The sequence below is a fragment of the Salmo trutta genome, chromosome 8 (genome assembly GCF_901001165.1).
Source record: "Salmo trutta chromosome 8, fSalTru1.1, whole genome shotgun sequence".
Taxonomy (NCBI): Eukaryota; Metazoa; Chordata; class Actinopteri; order Salmoniformes; family Salmonidae; genus Salmo; species Salmo trutta.
The window spans coordinates 9161330-9188846 of NC_042964.1; the positions used below are offsets into that span (position 1 = coordinate 9161330).

The 27517-nt window shown below is 45.9% G+C and overlaps 2 protein-coding genes across 2 annotated transcripts in view; one reads left to right on the forward strand and one right to left on the reverse strand.

The window, feature by feature from the left end:
* LOC115198140 (E3 ubiquitin-protein ligase pellino homolog 2) overlaps window positions 1-8165 on the forward strand; it is a gene marked incomplete in the record, with an annotated part of 16828 nt that extends 8663 nt beyond the window's left edge. The window contains 2 exon segments of the mRNA XM_029759858.1: window positions 6175-6363; window positions 7342-8165. Of these exon segments, the coding sequence (XP_029615718.1) occupies window positions 6175-6363; window positions 7342-7944 (792 nt within the window).
* Window positions 8166-9996: 1831 nt separating this feature from the next.
* Window positions 9997-27273, reverse strand: LOC115198141 (zRAB1B, member RAS oncogene family a). Its single transcript, XM_029759859.1, has 6 exons — window positions 26941-27273; window positions 22641-22713; window positions 22419-22514; window positions 16886-16981; window positions 16529-16660; window positions 9997-14471 (listed from the first exon to the last, which is right to left on the reverse strand). The coding sequence occupies exons 1-6, from the start codon at window positions 26952-26954 to the stop codon at window positions 14277-14279; spliced, it is 606 nt and encodes a 201-aa protein (XP_029615719.1). The 5' UTR covers window positions 26955-27273; the 3' UTR covers window positions 9997-14276.
* Between the last annotated feature and the right edge of the window lie 244 nt (window positions 27274-27517).

Sequence of the window (27517 nt, forward strand, 5' to 3'; positions counted from 1 at the left end):
GCTACACCCTACTATACCCTACTCCACCCTGCTACACCCTACTCCACACTACTCCACCCTGCTACACCCTACTCCTCCCTACTCCACCGTAGTCCACCCTACTCCACACTGCTACACCCTACTACACCCTACTCCACCTTGCTACACCCTACTCCACAATACTCCACCCTACTCCACGCTGCTACACCCTACTATACCCTACTCCACCCTACTCCACCCTACTCCACACTACTCCACCCTACTCCACACTGCTCCACCCTACTCCACACTGCTACACCCTACTCTACACTACTCCACACTACTCCACACTACTCCACCCTACTCCACACTACTCCATACTGCTACACCCTACTATACCCTACTCCACCCTACTCCACACTACTCCACCCTACTCCACCCTGGTCCACACTACTCCACACTACTCCACTCTACTCCACACTGCTCCGCACTGCTCCATCCTGCTCCACCCTGCTCCACACTGCTCCACCCTGCTCCACGCTACTTCACTCTACTCCACACTGCTCCACCCTGCTACACCCTACTCCACCCTGCTACATCCTGCTACACACTGCTACACCCTACTCCACACTGCTCCACCCTGCTCCACACTACTCCACACTGCTCCACCCTGTTCCACCCTGCTCAACACTGCTCCACCCTGCTCCACACTACTCCACTCTATTCCACACTACTCCACCCTACTACATGCTACTCCACCCTAGTACACGCTACTCCACTCTACTCAACACTGCTCCACACTGCTCCACTCTACTCCACTCTACTCCACACTGCTCCACTCTACTCCACTCTACTCCACTCTACTCCACACTGCTCCACTCTACTCCACACTGCTCCACACTGCTCCCCTCTACTCCACACAACTCCACTCTATTCTGCTGTACTTTATTCTATAATTCTATGAACCATCTCCTATGTTCCATCTCCTATATCCTATCTCCTGTTTTAACTCATATGTTCTATTTCCTATGTTCTATCTCCTATGTTCTAACTCCTATGTTCTAACTCCTATGTTCTATCACTTATGTTCTATCTTCCTTGACAGATCGGGCGTTCTACAGAGAACATGATTGACTTTGTGGTGACGGACACGGCAGGCAGCAGCACCAGTGGTGGTGGGGGGCAGGGCCAGGGGGCAGGGCCAGGGTGCGGGGTCAGGGGGCAGGGCCAGGTTGTGGTGGGCGAGGGGGGCGGAGGAGGAGGGCAGTCTGTCCAGAGCACAATATCCCGCTACGCGTGCCGCATCATGTGCGAACGCAGCGCCCCGTACACGGCCCGAATCTACGCCGCCGGCTTCGACTCCTCCAAAAACATCTTCCTGGGGGTGAGTCATCGCGGTGACGACCACAGTGTGAGTGACAACATGGGCGACATCACACCCTGTTGATGTCATCGTTATGTGTGATATACTGTGGAGACAAATCAGGGAGGAAGTGGTGGTGTGGTGTGGAGGAGTTGTTGGTTGTGTGAATCTTCACCATGTGATCTGCTTCTTGGGAATGTTTTGTCGAGGTATACATTCATACACAGCCTTCTGTACTGGACAAACCCATTAGCACTCTGTTGTCCCCATCTTATGCACACACACACACACACACACACACACACACACACACACACACACACACACACACACACACACACACACACACACACACACACCTCTGGTCTCCACAGGAGGTTGGTGGCACCTTAATTGGGAGGACGGGCTTGTGGTAATGGCTGGAGTGGAATAGGTGGAATGGTATTAGATAAATCAAACACACGGTTTAATACCGTTCCATTCACTCTGTTTCAGCCATTATCATGAGCTGTCCTCCCCTCAGCAGCCTCCACTGACACTGTAACAATGTGCGCTGAGAGTCGGGAAGCAAGTTCAGGGAGTGAGTATTTTAAACGGAACATACTGCAAAACAAGAAACACTAACAGCACACAGACATGAAACAGAAACAATGACACCTGGGGAAGGAACCAAAGGGAGTGACATATATAGGGAACTAATCAGGGAAGTGATGGAGTCCAGGTGAGTCTGATGATGCGCAGGTGCGTAACGATAGTGATCGGCGTGCACCATAACGAGCAGCCTGGTGACCTAGAGGCCAGAGAGAGAGCAGCCTGGTGACCTAGAGGCCGGAGAGGGAGCTGCCTGGTGACCTAGAGGCCGGAGAGGGAGCAGCCTGGTGACCTAGAGGCCGGAGAGGGAGCAGCCTGGTGACCTAGAGGCCGGAGAGGGAGCAGCCTGGTGACCTAGAGGCCGGAGAGGGAGCGGCCTGGTGACCTAGAGGCCAGAGAGGGAGCAGCCTGGTGACCTAGAGCCCGGAGAGGGAGCGGCCTGGTGACCTAGAGGCCGGAGAGGGAGCAGCCTGGTGACCTAGAGGCCGGAGAGTGAGCAGCCTGGTGACCTAGAGGCCAGAGAGGGAGCAGCCTGGTGACCTAGAGGCCAGAGAGAGAGCAGCCTGGTGACCTAGAGGCCGGAGAGGGAGCAGCCTGGTGACCTAGAGGCCAGAGAGGGAGCACACGTGACAGACACACATACACACACCTCTGGTCTGGGGCATCTTTTTCGCCTTAGTGCTATGGCTTCTCACGGTTGGCCCAGCTCCCAGCCACAGAAACAGCCTGGGCCTGCACTTTGTTTCAAGATAAACAGTACTATCAACGGTAATTATCAATAAACACACGTCCGGGACGGCCAAGCTGCATTTGCTTTGTCAGGCTCTAAGGGCCACAACTCTTTTAATGGATTGGATTTATGACAGCATTGTTGGATGCTATTCGCACACACACACACACACACACACATTCACACAAACTGCAGGGAAATGGGAATTGTGGGACTCAAGGAGCTGTGATTAAATTGATATGAATGCATGTTATGTGTGTGTGCAAACACTTGTGTCTGTCTATGTGTGTGTGTGTGTGTGTGTGTGTGTGAGTGTTTGCTTGCTGAAAACAGCTCCAATCAGCAAACACAACAATCGACTGGCATAAAATCACAGTGCAGTGGTCCAGTGTCGTGAAGTTGCTTGTTTACTCATTGACAAAATAAGCTTTTGATCCATTCTGGCAGAGACACTCAGTCCCCCCCCCCCCCCCTTGCCCATACCATGGAATGAGCTATTGAAGAGGTTCTTCAAGATTAATTTGTAAACGGAGAGACAGAGAGTTGGCAAGGGGAGAGACAGGGAGGCCAGTGGGGGGGAAGGGAGGGAGGAAAAGAGAGATGGAGGGAGGGAGGGCATTGTCATTGTGGAAGACATTGGAGGCAGGAGTCCAGCAGTGCTCATCTCCATCGATGGGAGCCAGCCCCAGGGTCATAGTCAGACACACTGTACTGCCACTGACCTCCACTAGCACTTTATTATGAGGGGCAAGAAGGGCGGCCATATTGGATTGGATTAAGGAAGGTGGTAATGTTTTTTTTAAAGATTGTCCCGGGGATGAATACTGCGTCCTCTGCCAAGAGTGACCAATGACAGGATAGTTACACCAAATGCAGTTATTAATTATGATACATGCAGTTGTGATACATTAGATGTGCTTTAGTGAATATAACACAAGAAGGCATTGTTTATTCTGAAAATGTTTTTACTGACTACAGCCAGAGAAGCGAGAGGGATAACTGGGCCCAAAATCTTAATTTAAAAAATTATTTTTTTGCTCAGCAAGCGAGGAATTTCAGAGCGTGTCGAATTTGGTTGAGAAAAAATTTATGGCTTATTTGCTACGTGTGGCTTATTTGATCAAATAAGTTTCAAAGTGCTTAGGTTTGTGCCCATTGTGCCTGTTGTTCACACCCGTATCTGTCCTTTCATTGGCTAGAATGGTACCACCTGATCTTGCCTCCTGCCCTGCCTTCCAGCTAACACAAAATGATGAAATTGATGACAATTATAGCGTGACGTCACACTTTGTGACACTAAAAAGTCAACCCACAAGGACAATGTTACCAAGTCATGACATAATTGTGACATAACATCTGGATGACTAACCTAACCCAACTATAGAGACTTTAATAACTCATCTCAGCTTCGTAGCATGTCGTCGGTGCATGGCTATGCTAAACATACAGCTAGAGAACCGGATAATAGCTTAAGAGCTGCTAGCTGCTGTCAATGAAACGCAGGCTGAATAACCTCCTCTATACTATAACTGGCACACACAATGTCCTTGGCAGATAGCGGGGTCAGGCAGGCGGCTCGGCACACTGCTAGTGTGGAGGTGGAGAGAGAGAGAGAAAGGGATGGAGAGAGAAAGGGGGATTTGTTAAAAATATAAGGACGTATATTTACTGTAAAGCTTATACAACAATACTGGTTGAATGGCTTGCAGTCGTGACTGCTTTGAATTCTACAGTGAGGGAAAAAAGTATTTGATCCCCTGCTGATTTTGTACGTTTGCCCACTGACAAAGAAATGGTCAGTCCATAATTTTAATGGTAGGTTTATTTGAACAGTGAGAGACAGAATAACAACAAAACAATCCAGAAAAACACATGTCAAAACTGTTATAAAAAGATTTGCTTTTTAATGAGGGAAATAAGTATTTGACCCCTCTGCAAAACATGGCTCAGTACTTGGTGGCAAAACCCTTGTTGGCAATCACAGAGGTCAGACGTTTCTTGTAGTTGGCCACCAGGTTTGCACACATCTCAGGGGGGATTTTGTCCCACTCCTCTTTGCAGATCTTCTTCAAGTCATTAAGGTTTCGAGGCTGACGTTTGGCAACTCGAACGTTCAGCTCCCTCCACAGATTTTCTATGGGATTAGGGTCTGGAGACTGGCTAGGCCACTCCAGGACCTTAATGTGCTTCTTCTTGAGCCACTCCTTTGTTGCCTTGGCCGTGTGTTTTGGGTCATTGGCATGCTGGAATACCCATTCACGACCCATTTTCAATGCCCTGGCTGAGGGAAGGAGGTTCTCACCCAAGATTTGATGGTACATGGCCCCGTCCATTGTCCCTTTGATGCAGTGAAGTTGTCCTGTCCCCTTAGCAGAAAAACACCCCCAATGCATAATGTTTCCACCTCCATGTTTGACGGTGGGGATGGTGTTCTTGGGGTCATAGGCAGCATTCCTCCTCCTCCAAATACGGCGAGTTGAGTTGATGCCAAAGAGCTCCATTTTGGTCTCATCTGACCACAACACTTTCACCCAGTTGTCCTCTGAATCATTCAGATGTTCATTGGCAAACTTCATACGGGCATGTATATGTGCTTTCTTGAGCAGGGGGACCTTGCAGGCGCTGCAGGACTTCAGTCCTTCACGGCGTAGTGTGTTACCAATTGTTTTCTTGGTGACTATGGTCCCAGCTGCCTTGAGATCATTGACAAGATCCTCCCATGTAGTTCTGGGCTGATTCCTCCCCGTTCTCATGATCATTGCAACTCCACGAGGTGAGATCTTGCATGGAGCCCCAGGCCGAGGGAGATTGACAGTTCTTTTGTGTTTCTTCCATTTGCGAATAATCGCACCAAATGTTGTCACCTTCTCACCAAGCTGCTTGGCGATGGTCTTGTAGCCCATTCCAGCCTTGTGTAGGTCTACAATCTTGTCCCTGACATCCTTGGAGAGCTCTTTGGTCTTGGCCATGGTGGAGAGTTTGGAATCTGATTGATTGATTGCTTCTGTGGACAGGTGTCTTTTATACAAGTAACAAGCTGAGATTAGGAGCACTCCCTTTAAGAGTGTGCTCCTAATCTCAGAAATCTTTCTGATTGAGAGGGGGTCAAATACTTATTTCCCTCATTAAAATGCAAATCAATTTATAACATTCTTGACATGCGTTTTTCTGGATTTTTTTGTTGTTATTCTGTCTCTCACTGTTCAAATAAACCTACCATTAAAATTATAGACTGATCATTTCTTTGTCAGTGGGCAAACGTACAAAATCAGCAGGGGATCAAATACTTTTTCCCTCATTGTAGCAGTCCTACTCTGTGCTAAATATAGAAGTACAAAAAAGCAATGCTAGCTGTTTTTTTCTCCCCCTCTTTCTCTATTTGCCCCAACCTCTCTCTCTCTCTCTCTTTCACTTCCACTCTCTTTCTCACTCTACCTCCCTCCCCTCTTGATCTCTCTATCTGCCTCTATCATCACTATCCCTTACCTTGGCTCTTTGTCTGTCTCTTTGTGTGCGGGGGCGGGTCTCTCAGGAGCGGGCTGCCAAATGGCGGACGTCGGACGGCTTGATGGACGGCCTGACCACCAATGGCGTGCTGGTGATGCACCCAGCGGGGGAGTTTGTGTCTGAGCCGGCGCCGGGCGTGTGGCGGGAGATCTCGGTGTGTGGGAACGTCTTTGCCCTGAGGGAGACACGCTCGGCCCAGCAGAGGGGAACATTGGTGAGAGGGGGGTCATCAGTGGTGGGGGGGGGGGGGGCCCTCAAACCTGTCTGATTATCAGGACTACTGTTACGCCTGGAGTTATCTCAAGGACACCTAGACTAGACTATGAATTATGAGATCATTTATGATATTTATAAATAAAATAACTGATAAATAGCCTCAAACCTGTCAGGTTATCGAGACTACTGTTACGCCTGGAGTTATCTCAAGGACACCTTGTTATCGAGACTACTGTTATGTGTATTTCTGAGGGGTTATATAACAGACTGCACAGTCAAACTAGACATCTGATGAGTTTCAGGGTTTCTCAACTATGAGAATTATTGAATTATATTTTGTTAATCAATTGTTAGCATTTTTATTAGATATTTGATGGTATATGAATCATTTGATTAGATTTTTGATAGTATGTGAATCATTTGATTAGACTCTTGATGGTATTATAATCATTTGATTAGACTCTTGATGGTATGTGAATAATTGTATTAGATAATTGATGGTATGTGAACCATTTGATTAGATTATTGATGGTATGTGAATAATTTGATTAGACTCTTGATGGTATGTGAATAATTGTATTAGATAATTGATGGTATGTGAACCATTTGATTAGATTATTGATGGTATGTGAATCATTTGATTAGATTATTGATGGTATGTGAATCATTTGATTAGACTCTTGATGGTATGTGAATAATTGTATTAGATAATTGATGGTATGTGAACCATTTGATTAGATTATTGATGGTATGTGAATCATTTGATTAGACTCTTGACGGTATGTGAATCATGGCTTTAATGTCTATGGGATGATCACAGTGCCATCAAGTGGTTGTTGGGAAGGAAAACAAGATTCCAGACACTGAAAAAGGAAACAACATGCAAATAGTTATGGGTTTGTCAGTTCCAGTATTTTCTGGGCTTGTTTACTAATCCTCCCTATATCCTTCCTCCCCCTCCCCTCCTTCTCCCCAGGTGGAGAACGAGTCCAACACCCTGCAGGACGGCTCGCTGATCGACCTGTGCGGCGCCACCCTTCTGTGGCGTACCCCGTCGGGCCTGCGCCGCACCCCCACCCTCAAGCAGCTGGAGACCCTCCGCCAGGAGCTGAATGCCGCACGGCCCCAGTGCCCCGTGGGTTTCAACACCCTGGCCTTCCCCAGCCTGGCCCGGCGAGAGATTGTGGACAAGAAGCAGCCATGGGTCTATGTCAACTGTGGTCACGTCCACGGCTACCACAACTGGGGCTACCGGAAAGACAAGGGCCATAACGTGGGCCCCGGAGGGACGGCTCCGGCGAGCACCGGGGAAAGGGAGTGCCCCATGTGCCGGCGTGTGGGCCCCTACGTGCCCCTGTGGCTGGGCTGTGAGGGCGGGCTGTACCTGGACGCGGGCCCCCCGACGCACGCCTTCTGCCCCTGTGGCCACGTGTGTTCGGAAAAGACAGTGGTGGGCTGGAGCCAGATCCCGCTGCCGCACGGCACACACGCCTTCCACGCCGCATGCCCCTTCTGTGGCACCTGGCTGACGGGCGAGCATGGGCACATCAAACTCATCTTTCAGGGGCCCGTTGACTGAGCCTGCCACTGGGGGGTGAGATAGAGGGCAGGGTGGAGGGAGGGTGGACGATGGAAAAGTCTAAAAGGAAACATGAAGGGATAATCATTGGAAAGACTGTTGAAATGAAGATGGACTGAACTGAAGAGGTAAACGTGATGGAAGCAGATGAACCATAAATGGTATTTAAGTTGTATTTGGGGAATATGTAAATAAAATGTGTTGAAATGAAAACGTGACAAGTGTTTGGTGATTTTTGGATAACTGACTGTAGATAAAAAGCGTGAATGAATAGTTTCATCATCAGGTGAATTGAACTGGTGAACTGGCTACGGTTCATTGCCTGACCACTCATCCTGAATCGTGTGGAAAATAAACACTAGAGGGTGTGGCGATTGGCCGAAGCGGTGCGGATGGGTAGTCAGACTACTAGTTTTAGTCAATCCAGATGAATCAGATCTAATGATGAAACCATCCATTGCGTATGATGGTGTTTACAGGTCTATAAACAAGTGAGTTTTTTGAGCACTTGGTTCCTCATTGACTCAGTGTTAGAGCTAGATCTGCTACCTGTTTCTATCCTGGTGATTGACTCATTAGATTGGATTCATCAGGATGGGTCTGAAGAAACATGATGGCTGACTTCCTACCAGGCCATTAGACAATCAACAGCATCCTCAACAGCTAATTGATGACATGAGTGGTTATCATCCTCCACTTGAGGAAACCCATTCAGTGAGGTTTGATTTCAACCTACAGAACCTCCCTCTCTGTTTCTCTCTCTGTCTGTTCGGTCTCCCCCTGAGTAGTGTCTGGTACCCTGCTCCCAGTCTGCAGCGTCACCACACTATAAATAACTCAAGGTCACCAGCGCCCTGCCACCACGACAGGAGGAGGGAGAGATGAAGGAAGGACAATGGGTCAGTTTAGTCATGAGAGATTCCATAGGTCAGGGTCCTGGAGAGCTGATCTTGGATCAGATCCCCCCGTCCATGTAATCTTATTTACTATGATCTAAAATGCACAACTGATCATAGGTCAGCACTCCAGATGCTTTGTGAATACAGGCCCTGTTCAACGACCGTATCACACTCTCAGATCAGTGCATATATCATCGGACAGATTTTGGACAATGTCCTAATTCTTAGCCTGAACAATACTTAAGGATACATGTCTAGACCAATGTCTGGCAGATGACTGAAAATAATGATGTATTTGGTATGTATCACAAAACTTAATTGAATCAAACATACAAATATGAATTTCAGTACACACACTACTGCAATTCTCCATTGTAGTGACTTTCAGATTGCCATGTTAAAAGTAGCTTCATCATTGTTTCAATATGTAATCCAAATAGTGCTAGAATGGAATTAGCTGGTACGTTTTTTGCTGAGAGGGTGTTCCTTCGCCAGACAATGAGCAGTCTGCAGCAGCAGTCCTAAGACTATATTAGAGTACTTTATATTAGAGCTGTCGTATCCCTGCCCACAGCATACTCTCCCAAGCAATACTCATTGTGAATGACTCTATTGGAAGCAGCTCCATACTGAACACATTACTTCCCTCTCATGCAGAGTAAAAGAGTACACCATTAGATGAGCAGCTGTCTGGGTCTTCTTCACTCTCAACGTGTGTCAAATCAAGGACAAAGTAGAGCTGATAGGCAGGCTGCCAGGCAGATACTGGATCTGTTCCTGCCCTCCAGCGATGATTCAGGGAAGGGAGTGACCTCATGCGGCACCTCCAGCAGAGTACCCTCCTGCACACACACACACACACACACAGTTGACATTGACTTGTACGTATAAACACAGACCTTCATATAGCTGACAACACTGATGTACTGATAATAATACACATTACATGGGAGGGGGGGAATAAGGGACAGTTTACTCATGTTGACATTGATCTTTTTTATTCATTTTATTATATATATATATATATATATATTTAAAATATGTACATAAAAAAACATCATGATCAAACTCAGCAGTGAGACAGAGAGCACTAAAGTGGACAAGCGAAAAGCTGAAAATAAAAAGTGAGGATCAGGAGGGGACTTGCATGACGCTCGGTATTAAAGAACGCGTGTTCCTTTATTAAGCCATGGGAGAGTCACAAAGAAGTGTGCAAATTACACAGAAAGACTAAGAAAGACAAGATTTGAGCAGTTCCATCATAATCACATTCAGGAGTACTGCCCAAACAAAGCCCGCCCCTAACTCCACCCCCACGTGTTGTCCCACCCACATTTCCTAAACCCCTCCCTCATATCCGTCGATGGACCGGACACAATATTACCACAGTATATTTTCAATTAATATATATTAAAATCAGTAGAATATCAAGAATTCTTGGTAAGAAAAGCACATTCAGAACAAATCAAAAAGGGCACCGCTATGGCATGAAATGTCCAATTTAGCGAGTCTGTGTGACCGAGTGTGCGTGTGTCTGTGTGGAGCGTTGCAAACAATCGTTTCATTCGCAGAAGGACTTGTGAGATTCAAGAGAAAAGCCAGCCTGTGCTCAGGGAGCAGGAATGTCACACACACAGACCGTCCCCGACCTGGACCCCACACACTACTGTTCCCTCCCTTCCTACCAGCGATAACTTAGGCCTACCAGATCCTCAAATTCATCATACCAAACTGAATGAGCATAAAAATGAGAGCTGGCACACAATCAAGTCTGGTTGAGTCCTGCATCGCGTCACAGGCTTGGCCAAACCACATGTGTAAAAGGCTCTACCAAAAAGACTACACCCTAACATTAGTGCTAAGACGGCTGCTGTATCTACTACCCTAAAGAATCACATCTACAACAAATACTTTCTGTTCACACACAAACAGATACTGCTTTCAGCCCTCGCGTCGCTCTTCTAGACATTCACTCCATAGACTGGTTGGTAGCCGTGTTCTGCAAACAGTAAGCGCTCATGAACTCGTCAGCATACATTGGACATCACAGGTTTTTAGAGGCCGCAATTGCACGTTACGACATGGAGCTCTGAGTCGGGAGGCTGTCACCTTGACCTCAACTATCTGCCGAAGACTGACCGGGAAAGCTCCCAAAGTCCAAGCCAGATTCCGTTTTATCAATGAGTAGGAGCCATCCAGAGAACATTGTTGTAATATATTGATTGGCTTAAAGAGGTGGATGGGACTTCATATCCGGTCTGCATGCCAAAACCAGTCAATCCCTGCTACCCCTGAACGTTCAAGCACGGTCAAACTCACTCCGACCCAATGAACCAGAATCGAGGACTTATTCTAAGACCGTAAGGTGACCATGATGACCGTAACCATGACATAACATGCTCAAACCCAATGAAATGCTCAAAGCCAAACGGAACAAGGCTTTATGACCGTACAACATGACCGCACGACATGACCGTACGACATGACCGTACGACATGACCGTACGACATGACCGCACGACATGACCGCACAACATGACCGTACAACATGACCGTACAACACGCTTACATAGTTGTCGTTAGAGTACGAACCTTCCCGTCTGCTCTTCACATAGTAATAAATATATACAGGTAGAAGGTTAGAACGGTTACACACTGCCTACTGCACCAATGTCAAACTGGCAAGACCAAGGGGCAACCATGAGGACAAAATGGATGTGTCAATTCCACAACAGGCCCACTACAGTGCTGTAACGAGTCTATGGGTCTAGTCGTGGCTAACAGTAAGTCACTCTAATTCCAACCAGAGAAGAGATTTTCCTAAAGTCCCGTTGTAACCATGACTACTTCTACAGAAAAATGGATCGAAAACTGAGGTTGTAATAACCGACAAAGGCCAATATTCTTTGTTGTCAAGAACACAAAAGCTTAGTGGCCATATTAGTAATATAAGCTGTACTGTAGTGCATTACATTAATTCAAAACTAGCGCTGGTTGAGGTCAGGGGCTGGTTAAGGTCAGGGGCTGGTTAAGGTCAGGGGCTGGTTAAGGTCAGGGGCTGGTTAAGGTCAGGGGCTGGTTAAGGTCAGGGGCTGGTTAAGGTCAGGGGCTGGTTAAGGTCAGGGGCTGGTTAAGGTCAGGGGCTGGTTAAGGTCAGGGGTTGGTTAAGGTCAGGGGTTGGTTAAGGTCAGGGGCTGGTTAAGGTCAGGGGTTGGTTAAGGTCAGGGGCTGGTTAAGGTCAGGGGTTGGAGTGTTTTCTCCACATTCCTGCTAGGTTCCATAGTTCCATTAGAATGCCTCTGAGAAACAACACACAGCCATGAGAACCATGAGGACAGACTGAAAAGGGAACGGCACAGGGCAGGTTGCTGTAGAAGGGGGACTCAGTCAGGACAGCCAGGCCCATTAACACACATTCTGATCAGCCAAACATACTCCATGTCTTAAGTTATATAGAGGCTACTGGAACTAGCTAGCAGTTGAACATGAAGACTGAAGAACACCATTCACACACTGATCTAGAGAGAGGTAATGAGTTGGCATGTAGTCATAGTACTGGACGGAGTCTTTGGTCTTGAATAGGGACTCCTCTGGAACATAATTAGCCAGGTCAGGATGTCTTAGGCCATTTAAACCATGATGGCCTGGCTACGCTTCATAATGACCACACTAACTGACATGAAACCATGACAACCATAAAAGAAATGCACTGTGGGACACGTGATGACAAATGGTGGATGGCAACACGGTCTGAGAAGTGGGTCCTGGCCATGGCGTGAAGAACCTGTGGTGTGACATGCTACAGAAGTTATGCACGCGGTCAGTATCTTTAGGAGTCCAGTGAGGCACAGGAGGGAACAGTAGCTTTCAGAGACAACTCCCTAACTCCACCGACCAAACCGAAAAACATCCCAACCCACCCGATAAAGGAAGTTGGACAACATTTCAAGCAATTTTTACAAGCTTTTTCGATTAGAAAAAAACGACAGAAAATACAAATATCAAATAATAAAATCTTGTAATAACAATAAAATAATATGAACAATAATCTATGAATATGAAGTCAGAATATTGCCAATTTCTTGTTTCATATGTCCTGTTAATTAGTTGAATATCGCTTGCCCGGCCACTAATCTAGAACTACGTCATGGCCCGTTCTCAGTATGTGTGTGTGTATACTGTCTGTTTATGTTGAAGAACCACCTTGGGCATACTGTAATATAGAGTCCTGACAACTTAAAGACATACAAACATGACTGAAGCATATCTCAAATATTTGTCTTTTTTTTGGGGTGTTTTGTCTTTTTTACATGTGAAACCCTAACAAGAGGAGTGATGTGAGCTAACTAACACCATACAGTATATTAAAGCACTCAAAAACCAAGAGTCTCTCTCACTACATCCTCCCATCTGCATGTAGAGGGATGGAGGGATTCCAGGTTCGACCAAAAGTTCTCCTGTTCTGTGTCGAATCAACCTAAAGCTCAGGCTCCACGAGGAGTCAGAGCTATCCTTCCCAGCACTCTCTTCTCCACACAGACAAAGTGTATGTCTCTCCCCTCTCTGCTGATGCCTTCCTTCAGAGTCCGGTCTATTCATTCTGCTTCTATGATACCCGTATCCTAGATAGCGTATCCTCATTGATTAATATGATGGATGACTCAGTTGTTAGTACGCTGGTAGTGGTGCATGACTGTCTGCTCCAACGCCAATTCAGTTCGTACAATGGATGGATGGATACATGGGTATAAATAGTGCATTAGTGTTACTATTGCATGTGGAACGTAGACCGTAGGCTAGATTGAACAGGTCACTCACTTGATACCTATAGACAGACTTAAGATGGTGACACGTCGCCATGGCTACAAGGCACCGCAGCAATCTGAGATAAAACAGGTCCAATACATAAATGACAGATTATTGTAGCACTCTAAACTGAATTTTGCTATAGGACTTCTATTGGGTTGCAATGACAGACATAGCCTAAAGGAAACAGAACCCGGCCTGTGACCACTTCCTATGGGAGAATCACTCCGCCCCCTCTTCTGTCTGTGTGTGTGTGTGAGTACACAGGAGAGGGAGAGAGATAAGCGCTCGCCGGAATCTAAAAACTGATCTTCTATCACCCAGTTCTCCTCTAAGTCAACACCAATCTTTTCTCATATCTGTTTACGTTCCTGACTCATCGCTCGGAAAAAAAGAAAAAAAAAGTTCTCAACCCAACTCCAACCTAACTTCTCTTCACTTTTTTGGGGGGAGATACGGTCTTAAAGTCAGTCCCCAGTTCTCACCCCTCAACTCCTCCCCCTATCCAACCACCCATCCCGCGGCAAGAGTAAGAGAACGGGAGATGGGAGGGAGGCTGAGGGATGAAGAGGTGAAGCCCAGAGCAGGGAGGGTGAAGAAGAGGAGAGCATCCAGAACAGAGTCCAGTTTAACAGCACCCCCCTCCAGACTGCCTGACAGGGGTGCTGTCTATCTTCAGGTTGGGCTTGTCCCCTCCAGCCGTGGCACCGGGGCCCATCCTCTTCTTGATCTCAGCAGCCATGGTCATGAAGGCCTGCTCCACGTTGGTGGCGTTCTTGGCACTTGTTTCCAGGAAGGGGATGGCCAGGGAGTCGGCAAACTCCTGCAGGCGGCAAATAGGGACAGAATAGATAGGGGTCAAACGTACGTACACACACACACACACACACACACACACACATATATAAACAAACTCAGCAAAAAAAGAAACATCCTCTCACTGTCAACTGCGATTATTTTCAGCAAACTTAACATGTGTAAATATTTGTATGAACATAAGATTCAACAACAGACAAACTGAACAAATTCCACAGACATGTGACTAACAGAAATGGAATAATGTGTCCCTGAACAAAGGGGGGGGGGGGGTCAAAATCAAAAGTAGTCAGTATCTGGTGTGGCCACTAGCTGCATTAAGTACTGCAGCGCATCTCCTCATGGACAGCACCAGATTTGCCAGTTCTTGCTGTGAGATGTTACCCCACTCTTCCACCAACGCACCTGCAAGTTCCCGGACATTTCTGGGGGGAAACGGCCCTAGCCCTCACCCTCCAATCCAACAGGTCCCAGACGTGCTCAATGGGATTGAGATCCGGGCTCTTCACTGGCCATGGCAGAACACGGACATTCCTGTCTTGCAGGAAATCACGCACAGAACGAGCAGTATGGCTGGTGGCATTGTCATGCTGGAGGATTATGTCAGGATGAGCCTGCAGGAAGGGTACCACGTGAGGGAGGAGGATGTGTTCCCTGTAACGCACAGCGTTGAGATTGCCTGCAATGACAACAAGCTCAGTCCGATGTTGCTGTGACACACCACCCCAGACCTCCAAATCAATCCCGCTCCAGAGTACAGGCCTCGGTGTAACACTCATTCCTTCGACGATAAACGTGAATCCGACCATCACCCCTGGTGAGACAAAACCACGACTCATCAGTGAAGAGCACTTTTTGCCAGTCCTGTCTGGTCCAGCGATGGTGGGTTTGTGCCCATAGCCGACGTTGTTGCCAGTGATGTTTGGTGAGGACCTGCCTTACAACAGGCCTACAAGCCCTCAGTCCAGCCTCTCTCAGCCTATTGCGGACAGTCTGAGCACTGATGGAGGAATTGTGCGTTCCTGGTGTAACTCAGGCAGTTGTTGTTGCCATCCTGTACCTGTCCTGCAGGTGTGATGTTCGGATGTACCGATCCTGTGCAGGTGTTGTTACATGTGGTCTGCCACTGCGAGGATGATCAGCTGTCCGTCCTGTCTCCGTGTAGCGCTGTCTTAGGCGTCTCACAGTACGGACATTGCAATTTATTGCCCTGGCCACATCTGCAGTCCTCATGCTTCCTTGCAGCATGCCTAAGGCAGGTTCACGCAGATGAGCAGGGACCCTGGGCATCTTTCTTTTGGTGTTTTTCAGAGTCAATAGAAAGGCCTCTTTAGTGTCCTAAGTTTTCATAACTGTGACCTTTATTGCCTACCGTCTAAGCTGTTAGTGTCTTAACGACCGTTCCACAGGTGCATGTTCATTAATTGTTTATGGTTCATTGAACAAGCATGGGAAACAGTGTTTAAACCCTTTACAATGAAGATCTGTAAAGTTATTTGGATTTTTATGAATTATCTTTGAAAGACAGGGTCCTGAAAAAGGGACGTTTCTTTTTTTGCTGAGTTTATATATGGAACATACAAGGCAATGCCCAGCTGTTGTTGTATTGTCCATGGTGTTAAAAAATGGTAGTATGTTCATTAAATATAAAACAACATGATACCGCAGGTTAAAAATGTTGGTATTGTATGTATGTGTTTAATTGTCAAAAAGTACTAGCGGTATGGTGTGTCATTTTGTCTGTGAGTTTAATATGCACTAGTGATGGGGGAAAATATTTATACAGTTGCATATCACAATATTATTTTGGATGATATTATATTTATACTTTTGACATAAAGTATCTTTTTTTTATCTGAACAAACGAAAAAAATAAAAGATCAAATATTATGCATTCGATCCCCTCAGGTATTACCACATTGATGAGTATATAGATTTCTAGAGATATTGAACGCTCAAAACGAAGAAATTCGATAATTGATTTGTGTAGCCTGAAATCTCCTAAACACTCCCCATTGAGAGTGCATTTCATCTGGGTTTGTAGGTGTTGTATGGTAGCTGTACCTTGGCTGTTGTGTAGTCCACTACTTTCTTGGTAGTGAGGTCACACTTGTTCCCCACCAGCAGCTTGTTGACGTTCTCGCTGGCGTAGCGGTCGATCTCCTGCAGCCACTGCTTCACATTGTTGTACGACTCCTACAGAGCAGGACGGAGATACACAAGACAGAGAGTGAGATTAGAGACAGTGTACGGCTGCCTATCCTACAGGCATGTGAGAAACCGGTAGAGGGCTAATATGTCCATGCCAAACAACATTTTAGTATGTCAAAAGGACTTGGGAAGTACAGCATTTGATTAAGAATTGTTAAAACCCAGTAGGACTAGGTCTAAGCACAGATCGCCTCCGAACTAATAACCCACCTGATCTGTGACATCATAGACCACGATGATGCCGTGGGCACCCCTGTAGTAACTGGAGGTGATGGTGCGGAACCTCTCCTGACCAGCAGTGTCCCACTGACAGAGGGAGGGAGTGGAGAACGACAAAAAGTGACATGGAGGGGAGAGAGAGTTGTTTAATGACAACAAACGAAAGAGACTAGGTTCATTTAAATGACTAAAACACACACTCGCCTGTCATCACCCAAGTTCACATCATTCCTGTCCTGAAAGCATCTGGATTAGCAATAGGTATGTATGGTCAATAGAACATCACACTAACATCTATAGTTCCTCTCCTTGTATCTAAAGAGGCATGTTGGGAACAGAACTGGATCCCTGTTGTTTAGCCTTAGGGCGAGTCGTTAAACTACAGAGCAAACACAGGAGGTAAAACTAAGCAACATAACTGGGTTACTGAACCGTTTATCAAATCTAGTCAAGCCTTTATAACATCAGGAAATGGGTGCCACTGTTGGAATAAAGGCGGGGGGGGGTGGGTAGTGGTGGTGGTGGTGATGGTAGTGGTGGTGTTGGTAGTGGCAGTAATGGTGTTGTTGTTTTAATAAAATCAACTATATATGCATTGGGCTTGTCTGATGCTTTAAGCTCACTGTTTGATGAAATAAGACAAATTACTCAAGAGGGAGCCAGAGATACAGATAACCAGAAGGGAAAAAAACCTTAACCTGTCCCGACCATCCTCCTCCTGGCTTTCCCAGATTCTGTCGTTACTCTCCGGAAGTTTCCGGTAATAGTGTGCAAACTCTTTGTGTAGCCTGTCTCATGTAGAATGCCCATTTATCTCACCATTTCTACCAATCTGCATGCCAGTTATGGTTTTCATATGCATATACAGTTTCATTTATAATAATGTCTTCGTATCTCAAAATCATTGTTATGTGGTTAATCAAAAGTCTATCCAAATCTATATGAAAATGATAAACATAAAAAGTTACTTCTATTGCCAACTATGTAAAAATATATATATAAATAACATTGGCTAAAAATGGCCTGTCTGCAATGAACTTAAAACATTGTATAAACTATTAACTTGGGTCAGGCCTGAAGCTCCTTGGAACATTGTATAAAATATTCTGGGCCTTTACCATGCCAGTGAGCTCGGGACAGACACACAGCTGTAGGCTACTTCGCACCTCTCTGATTCAGAGGGGTTAAATGTGGAAGACATTTCAATTGAATGCATTCAGTTGTACAACTGACTAGGTGTCCTCCTTTCCCTTATTTGCGCTTGGGATAAGTAATCACGTAGGCCTATTTTATGAGGAAGTATTGTAATTCTCAGTGGATGTAAAAACAGACTGTGTTTGCTTGCTGTTTGAGCTGAAGAAAACATGATTTTGAGAAGCTCCACAGGTCATTAGCGGTGGTGTATTAAGCCAATCAGAAATACTATCAGATCCCCAAACACCGAGCTTGCCCGGTAGCCTAAAGGACAACTTCTATGCGTAATCAGATGCGCGTCCTTACTCAACATTGACAGGAGCGCTCCAAACAACAGACAATGACTAAATTGACAAAACTCATAAATGGAATGAAATAAACCAAAACAAGTTTCTCACAAATGTAGCATAGGTTGTGCGCTCTGTAAACATGTCCACTCCGACAATGAGAACGGTAAAAGACTGGAATAATAATATATTGAATGCATTAACAGACATTAATTACCGTAACCAAACAAACATTGTATATTAGAAATTAAAGGAATGAACAGTAAATGTACTACTGGTGATACTGTATGTAATGGGGAATTAATAGATACAAACAATCAAACGCATACAATTCACACAATGAAGTTAAGAAACAATGAATGTGTAGAAATTTGCGGGAGAGAGTGCATTCTGGAGAGATGTGCATGGCGCAGCCACACTCCCCTTCTTGGACTGTGCCTCCACAATGGATTAGTTCACTGAGATGGGCGCGAATAAGACAGGTGTCTCGTGTTTGCTACACAAAAAAAATCTTGGTCAACCAACAGCCTATCAACCAAACAATCGACCAGATGAATAATTGGGGTCAGTGTTGGTAGAGGTGGTGCTGGTAGTGGTGGTTGTGGTGGTGTTGCTGGTAGTGGTAGAGGTGCTGGTAGTGGTAGAGGTGTTGGTAGAGGTAGTGGTAGAGGTGGTGGTAGTGGTGTTGGTAGAGGTGGTGTTGTTGGTAGTGTTGTTGGTAGATGTTGTTGGTAGAGGTGGTGTTGTTGGTAGATGTTGTTGGTAGAGGTGGTGTTGTTGGTAGTGGTGTTGTTGTTGGTAGTGGTGGTGTTGTTGGTAGTGGTGGTGTTGTTGGTAGTGGTGGTGTTGTTGGTAGTGGTGGTGTTGTTGGTAGTGGTGGTGTTGTTGGTGTTGGTAGAGGTGTTGGTAGTAGTTGTACTGTTGGTAGTGGTGGTGTTGTTGGTAGAAGTGTTGGTAGTGGTGGTGTTGTTGGTAGAGGTGTTGGCAGTGGTGTTGGTGGTAGTGGTGGTGTTGTTGGTAGTGGTAGAGGTGTTGGTAGAGGTGGTGCTGGTAGTGGTATAGGTGGTGTTGTTGGTAGTGGTGGTAGTGGTAGTGGTGGTGTTTTTGGTAGTGGTGGTGTTGTTGGTAGTGGTGGTGTTGTTCGTAGTGGTAGGTAGTGGTAGGTAGTGGTGGTAGAGGTAGGTAGTGGTGGTGGTGTTGGAAGAGGTGTTGGTAGTGGTAGTAGTAGTAGTTGCACTGGTGGTAGTGGTAGAGTTGTTGGTAGTGGTAGAGGTGGTGGTAGAGGTGGTGCTGGTAGTGGTAGAGGTGGTGTTGTTGGTAGTGGTGGTGTTGTTGGTAGTGGTGGTGTTGTTCGTAGTGGTTTCTCACAAATGTAGCATAGGTTGTGCGCTCTGTAAACATGTCCACTCCGACAATGAGAACGGTAAAAGACTGGAATAATAATATATTGAATGCATTAACAGACATTAATTACCGTAACCAAACAAACATTGTATATTAGAAATTAAAGGAATGAACAGTAAATGTACTACTGGTGATACTGTATGTAATGGGGAATTAATAGATACAAACAATCAAACGCATACAATTCACACAATGAAGTTAAGAAACAATGAATGTGTAGAAATTTGCGGGAGAGAGTGCATTCTGGAGAGATGTGCATGGCGCAGCCACACTCCCCTTCTTGGACTGTGCCTCCACAATGGATTAGTTCACTGAGATGGGCGCGAATAAGACAGGTGTCTCGTGTTTGCTACACAAAAAAAAATCTTGGTCAACCAACAGCCTATCAACCAAACAATCGACCAGATGAATAATTGGGGTCAGTGGTGGTATTCGCACTGTTGGTAGTGGTGGTGCGGTGATGCTGGTAGTAGTGGTGGTAGCGTTGTTGGTGGTGGTGGTGGCAGTGTTAGTGGTGTTGATGGTAGTGGTGCTGTTGTTGGTAGTGGTAGAGGTGGTTGTGGTGGTGTTGCTGGTAGTGGTAGAGGTGCTGGTAGCGGTAGAGGTGTTGGTAGATGTTGTTGGTAGAGGTGGTGGTAGTGGTGTTAGTAGAGGTGGTGGTAGTGGTGTTAGTAGAGGTGGTGTTGTTGGTAGTGTTGTTGGTAGATGTTGTTGGTAGAGGTGGTGTTGTTGGTAGATGTTGTTGGTAGAGGTGGTGTTGTTGGTAGATGTTGTTGGTAGAGGTGGTGTTGTTGGTAGTGGTGTTGTTGTTGGTAGTGGTGGTGTTGTTGGTAGTGGTGGTGTTGTTGGTGTTGGTAGAGGTGTTGGTAGTAGTAGTTGGTAGTAGTTGTACTGTTGGTAGTGGTGGTGTTGTTGGTAGAAGTGTTGGCAGTGGTGTTGGTGGTAGTGGTGGTGTTGTTGGTAGTGGTAGAGGTGTTGGTAGAGGTGGTGCTGGTAGTGGTATAGGTGGTGTTGTTGGTAGTGGTGGTAGTGGTAGTGGTGGTGTTTTTGGTAGTGGTGGTGTTGTTGGTAGTGGTGGTGTTGTTCGTAGTGGTAGGTAGTGGTAGGTAGTGGTGGTAGAGGTAGGTAGTGGTGGTGGTGTTGGAAGAGGTGTTGGTAGTGGTAGTAGTAGTAGTTGCACTGGTGGTAGTGGTAGAGTTGTTGGTAGTGGTAGAGGTGGTGGTAGAGGTGGTGCTGGTAGTGGTAGAGGTGGTGTTGTTGGTAGTGGTGGTGTTGTTGGTAGTGGTGGTGTTGTTGGTAGTGGTGGTGTTGTTGGTAGTGGTGGTGTTGTTCGTAGTGGTAGTGTTGTTCGTAGTGGTGGTGTTGTTCGTAGTGGTAGGTAGTGGTGGTAGTGGTAGGTAGAGGTAGGTAGTGGTGTTGGTAGTGGTAGTAGTAGTAGTTGCACTGTTGGTAGTGGTAGAGTTGTTGGTAGTGGTAGAGGTGGTGGTAGGTCGTGGTAGTAGTTGTACTGTTGGTAGTTGTGGTGTTGTTGTAGAGGTGGTAGGTCATTTATGAACATTTGAACATCTTGGCCATGTTCTGTTATAATCTCCACCCGGCACAGCCAGAAGAGGACTGGCCACCCCTCATAGCCTGGTTCCTCTATGGGTTTCTTCCTAGGTTTTGGCCTTTCTAGGGAGTTTTTCCTAGCCACCGTGCTTCTACACCTGCATTGCTTGCTGTTTGGGGTTTTAGGCTGGGTTTCTGTACAGCACTTTGTGGCATCAGCTGATGTAAGAAGGTCTATATAAATAAATGTGATTTTTGGGGGGATTTTCTTAGTAGTAGTGGTAGAGGTAGGTAGAGGTGTTGGTAGTGGTATTGGTAGAGGTAGGTAGAGGTGTTGGTAGTGGTAGAGGTGGTGGTGTTGGTAGTAGTGGTGGTAGAGGTGTTGGTAGTGGTAGTAGAGGTGGTGGTGGTAGTGGTAGAGGTGGTGTTGGTAGAGGTAGAAGTGGTGTTGGTAGCGGTAGAGGTGTTTGTAGTAGTGGTGGTGGTAGGGGTGGTGGTAGATGTGGTGGTGGTGGTAGCGGTAGAGGTGTTGGTAGTAGTGGTGGTAGATGTGGTGGTAGCGGTAGAGGTGTTGGTAGTAGTGGTGGTGGTAGTAGATGTGTTGGTAGTGGTGGTAGAGGTGTTGGTAGCGGTGTTGGTAGCGGTGTTGGTAGCGGTGTTGGTAGCGGTGTTGGTAGCGGTGTTGGTAGCGGTGTTGGTAGCGGTGATGTTGGTAGCGGTAGAGGTGGTGCTGGTAGCGGTAGAGGTGGTGCTGGTAGCGGTAGAGGTGTTGGTAGTAGTGGTGGTAGTAGATGTGTTGGTAGTGGTGGTAGAGGTGTTGGTAGTGGTGTTGGTAGTGGTGTTGGTAGTGGTGTTGGTAGTGGTGTTGGTAGCGGTGTTGGTAGCGGTGTTGGTAGCGGTGTTGGTAGCGGTGTTGCTGGTAGTGGTAGAGGTAGTGGTAGAGGTAGCGGTGATGTTGGTAGCGGTAGAGGTGGTGCTGGTAGCGGTAGAGGTGGTGCTGGTAGCGGTAGAGGTGCTGGTAGCGGTAGAGGTGGTGCTGGTAGTGGTAGAGGTGTTGGTAGTGGTAGAGGTGTTCATTGTGTCAGACTCACAATCTGTAGTTTGATGGTCTTGCCGTCCAGCTCGATGGTGCGGATCTTGAAGTCTACACCGATGGTGCTGATGTAGCTCTCTGTGTAGGTGTCGTCCTGGAGGGAAGAGAGAGAGAGAACAGTTAGACAGATCCAGGAAGCTGCATTTTTGACAGAAGGCACCAGAACGCCACTTACTAAATAGCTGTGTACAGTAATAGTATATACAGTAAGTATACTTACAGCAAAGCGGAGCAGAAGACAGGACTTTCCCACACCGGAGTCACCGATAAGGAGGAGCTTGAACAGGTAGTCACTGAAATGAAGGCATCCAGCATTAGACCAAAGACTAGACATGCTAAACAGTGCTGCTACTTGACTCCAGTAATAAGCCCTACTACTGATGTGAAGTTGCATCAATTTCTTCTACTTAGGATTAGTGTTGTCACGGTACCAAAGTTTTACTAACGATATGATACAGAATAGTATCGCAATACCACGGGGCGAAATAATTATACTCAGTGGCCTAGAGTCCTGTTTGCCCCGTCCCCTGGACGGTTGTTCCCATTTTCTAAACGTTTTATGCATGTCCTACGCAAAAACCTGTCACTGAAATCCACACTTCTCACTCAATACAACACATTGAATTTAACTTCACACCCTTCAGTGCATAATAAAATACTGCATAGAATGGCTGATTTGCTCATATTTGCAAAGGCCAACCTGTGATTTGGCAAAAATATAACAAAAATATAATCGCAACATGTAAAGTGTTGGTCCCATGTTTCATGAGCTGAAATAAAAGATCCCAGACATGATCGATACACACAAAAAGCTTATTTCTTTCAAATCTTGTGCACAAATTTGTTTACATCCCTGTTAGTGAGAATTTCTCCTTTGCCAAGATAATCCATCTACCTGACCAGTGTGGCATATCAAGAAGCTGATCATTACACAGGTGCACCTTGTGCTGGGGACAATAAAAGGCAACTAAAATGTGCAGTTGTGTCACACAACACCACAGATGTCTCAAGTTGAGGGAGAGTGCAATTGGCATGCTGACTGCAGGCATGTCCAACAGAGCTGTTGCCAGAGAATTGAAGGCTCATTTCTCTACCATAATCCGCCTCCAACGTCATTTTAGAGAATTAGGCAGTACATCCAACTGGCCTCACAACCGCAGCCACATGTGATCACGCCAGACCAGGACCTCCACATCCGGCTTCTTCACCTGTGAGATCGTCTGAGGAGGGGTGGTTGCTGAGAAGTAGTTTTTTTCTGTAATAAAGCCCTTTTGTGGGGAAAAACTCATTCTGATTGGCTGGGCCTGGCTCCCAAATGGGTGGGCCTATGCCCTCTCATGGCCACTGCCCAGTTATGTGAAATCCATAGAATAGGGCCTAAATAATTTATTTCAATTGACTGATTTCCTTCTATGAACTGTAACTCAGTAAAATCTTAGAAATTGTTTATATTTTCGTTCAGTAAACATGCATAATCCTCTACATGTTATTGTAGCAGTAAGGGGAAAACACTACATGAAACCTTCTTTACCCTTCAGTTAACAGACACACACACTTTCCCTCCGTTCCTCACACTCTCCCTGGTCTCCCTCTCGCTCATAAACACACACCACTCTCTCTCTCCTGCAAATATATACACACAGCTACCAACTTTTAAGACGTTAGGAACCAAACAGAATTGAAAGAGCACTTGTAAGAAAAATATGTTTGATATAGTTATTAGGCCTATATGAATCCTACTTTTTGAAGCACATCTCAAGAGTAGCAGACCCTTTTCCTTTTTTCCTGGGCCAATCAAATGTGCCAAGACCTACTGTCAGCTAGCTAACATGACTGAACAACGTTGTTTGTTATCAAACCAATAATTGACGACCCAGGATTCGTTTAAAAGGGCCTGCGACATGGTTTGTGAAATTATATAAAACGTGTGCTTATCCCGATAGATAATATGGGTCATATTTGAACCGTTTAGGCTGGAGACAAGCCCTCTGGTAATATGGGTCATATTTGAACCGTTTAGGCTAGAGACAAGCCCTCTGGTAATATGGGTCATATTTGAACCGTTAGGCTAGAGACAAGCCCTCTGGTAATATGGGTCATATTTGAACCGTTTAGAGACAAGCCCTCTGGTAATATGGGTCATATTTGAACCGTTTAGAGACAAGCCCTCTGGTAATATGGGTCATATTTGAACCGTTTAGGCTAGAGACAAGCCCTCTGGTAATATGGGTCATATTTGAACCGTTTAGGCTAGAGACAAGCCCTCTGGTAATATGGGTCATATTTTAACCGTTTAGGCTAGAGACAAGCCCTCTGGTAATATGGGTCATATTTGAACCGTTTAGGCTAGAGACAAGCCCTCTGGTAATATGGGTCATATTTGAACCATTTAGGCTAGAGACAAGCCGTTTTCTTTGCTGTAAAGGTGCAAGCATGCCTGTCGCGAACGGTGCTCCAGTTTCCCTCTCTGGCACTCAGAGGCTGCATGACAGTGAACTTGCAAAGTCTACACAGGCTGGTCTGTGCTCTTGGTTATAACAGGCGATGAAATGACACAATGTATCAACATTGCACACTCTGCACACTGCGCCAATGTAACAAATGTACAACTCTAACAGAAGACTCATCAGGGTGTGCATCCCCGCTAAATTCTATTTTAAAAACTGATGGAAAAATAGATGGGCCTGAAGAGCGGATGGAGAGAAGCAGGTGAGTGAGGGCTGGTAGAGGATGTAGCTCAATGATTACAGCGGCCACACGTGATATGCGCATGAACGTGAATGGATATTATTGGACCTGAGCATACAAGCAGACTAATGGCTATTGCTTAAATTCAACCGAATTTATGAACAAAAAGTACTTTATAAGATGTTTATAATAGGCGCCAGCAGGTTCTTCCGATCGGTAGGGATGAAAATGTGGAAGCATCATATGAAACGGTACTCTAAAATGTTGGTATCATAAGTTGAATTATGTTTTGGTACTGTGATATTGCGGTGGTACCAGTATACCTTGCAACACTACTTAGGATAGTTTAGGATTGTAGGCTTAGGCCCAATATAGAGAAAGTGTGGAGAAAGACTCCTAAGGCAAGAAATCATCACATTATGGTGATACCAATATTAACGTGTTCAAGCAACTACTTGTACATAGGTGTGCCTCTGGCTGTACACAGAACTACATGTTTAATATTACGCTGAGCAACTATCGTCATTACTGCCGTTACGCACAGTACGTACTCCCAAATCCACCTTTGACCAAGTATGGCTAGCTGCAGTCCAATACGGCGACCGGAGTATGGGCGAGTGGGTGTTTCGAAAGGAGTGGGTGTATGGAAAGCGAATCAGCAATCCCTCAATTAACCTGGGTCAGCTAACATTTCATAGATTGGTAAATTAGTCTAGCGGCCAGCTGTCTAAACCGATTGATCATCAGTTATCATATTAAAAACTGCAAACATTTGCCTCCAACCTATGGCAAAATGTGTAGAATTGCAGAAATGAACTTTAAAACGTAAATGTTCTCTTCAGTGTCACGAGGGGGGCTGCTAAAATGTTTTGCCTGCAATGTGGGGGGTATCAATGTGGGTATGCAGACCCATGAGCCACTGCAGCCCTCATGATGAGTTCCGTTTTTTTGTGGCCCCCACCCCCATCAAAATGGCCCAATCCCTGGTCTAATCTATAGCAGAGCTTTTGACACACCAACTCTGGTCTCCTTACTGGGATGCAGCTCCTTCTCCCTTCAGCACCTCCGATAAAAAAAAAAACACTCATTACTGCCTAGCACAGGTCGGCTGATCCAGCAGCACTACAGTATCGCGAAAGATCATTGGTTTTATTTAGACATTTTTTTTAAGTACATAACGTCGGTAACGGCAGTAATGACGATAGTTGTTCGGCGAAATTGCATATTTTGGTGAGTCCCGACAGGAATTGACATAACGTTTGCACAGCTGGTCAATGGGACTTTGAATTGAAGGATCCTGTGCGTCAAGAGCAGATCTCGTCTCCTCAACTCCATATACTCTGGTTCAGTATAACATAGTTATTATTAGCTAGTTAGCTACATTACGTTGCAGCTAGAGACAAAGAACTGTGGGTTCGTGTGTGTTTCTGACAAAGCGATCTCAAAGCAAGACATGCTACTGTAACTACTGCACCGGTGTGACGTTTAAAGCACAACGTCCTAATTCTCCGGTCGCCACCGCACCGAGCATTTCAGGGCCACACACACAAGTGACAGATGTTTGAGGGACAAGCAAGCTAGCTATATTTATTGACAATGCGTATATCAATGACGTGCTAGCTAGCTAGCTATGTGTATGTAAAACATGATGCTAGCTAACGTCGGCTGGCACGGGAAAGCGATCAGCTGACGCTAGCTAGCTGAAGAGCTACATACCGCTCGAAACTCAAATGTTATGGAAATGCCCTCGCAAAACAATAGCTTGTTTAAGTATTCATGTACCATTTACAGTCAAATATATGAGTGGTTCTCGGGGCGGCGGGTCTACTCACTATTCTGGATTCATGATTTGACTGACGTTCGGGATGTGTTTTTCTTTCGGCGATTTGACTGTTCCTCCTCTCAATCACAAGCAAAATATGACTTGTAGGTCTGGATATCCGAAGCACTTGAATGTCTATTTCACCTTCTTTTTTTCTTTTACCTAACCTTATCCTTCTTGGGTGTCTAATCGTTATGAGGCTATATAACGTTTAAAGACATTCCTATTTTCTTCTGATTTGACAGGTTTATTTGATCCTTTTGATTTCTTTCTGTGTCCGCTCCTCGCTCGAAGTACAAGATGGCTGCGCAGGTGCGGCAGTGACATCAAATGACGTGGCACTACAGACAAATCTGGAAAAGGGTCTGATGATGGGAGTTGTAGTTCAAAGTCTACTGCCGCGTTCAAAACAACTAGGAACTCGGACATTTTCGACTTTAGTGCGTCCAACACAACTGGTAACTCGAAGAAAAAAAATGAGCTCCAACTCGGAATTCCAAGTCGGGAACTCGGACCTTTTTCTAGAGCTCCGACTTTCCGACCTAAAGATCACTGACGTCCTGATTTGACCTCGTTTCTTTTCGAGT

Excerpts from the sequence above, each read along its gene's own strand:
- LOC115198141 (XM_029759859.1), bottom strand. Across the intron at positions 22,515-22,640 it reads GTCTTCTGCTCCGCTTTGCT|GACGACACCTACACAGAGAG; the intron begins GTAAGTATACTT and ends TCTTCCCTCCAG. Across the intron at positions 16,661-16,885 it reads TCTATGATGTCACAGATCAG|GAGTCGTACAACAATGTGAA; the intron begins GTGGGTTATTAG and ends CCTGCTCTGTAG.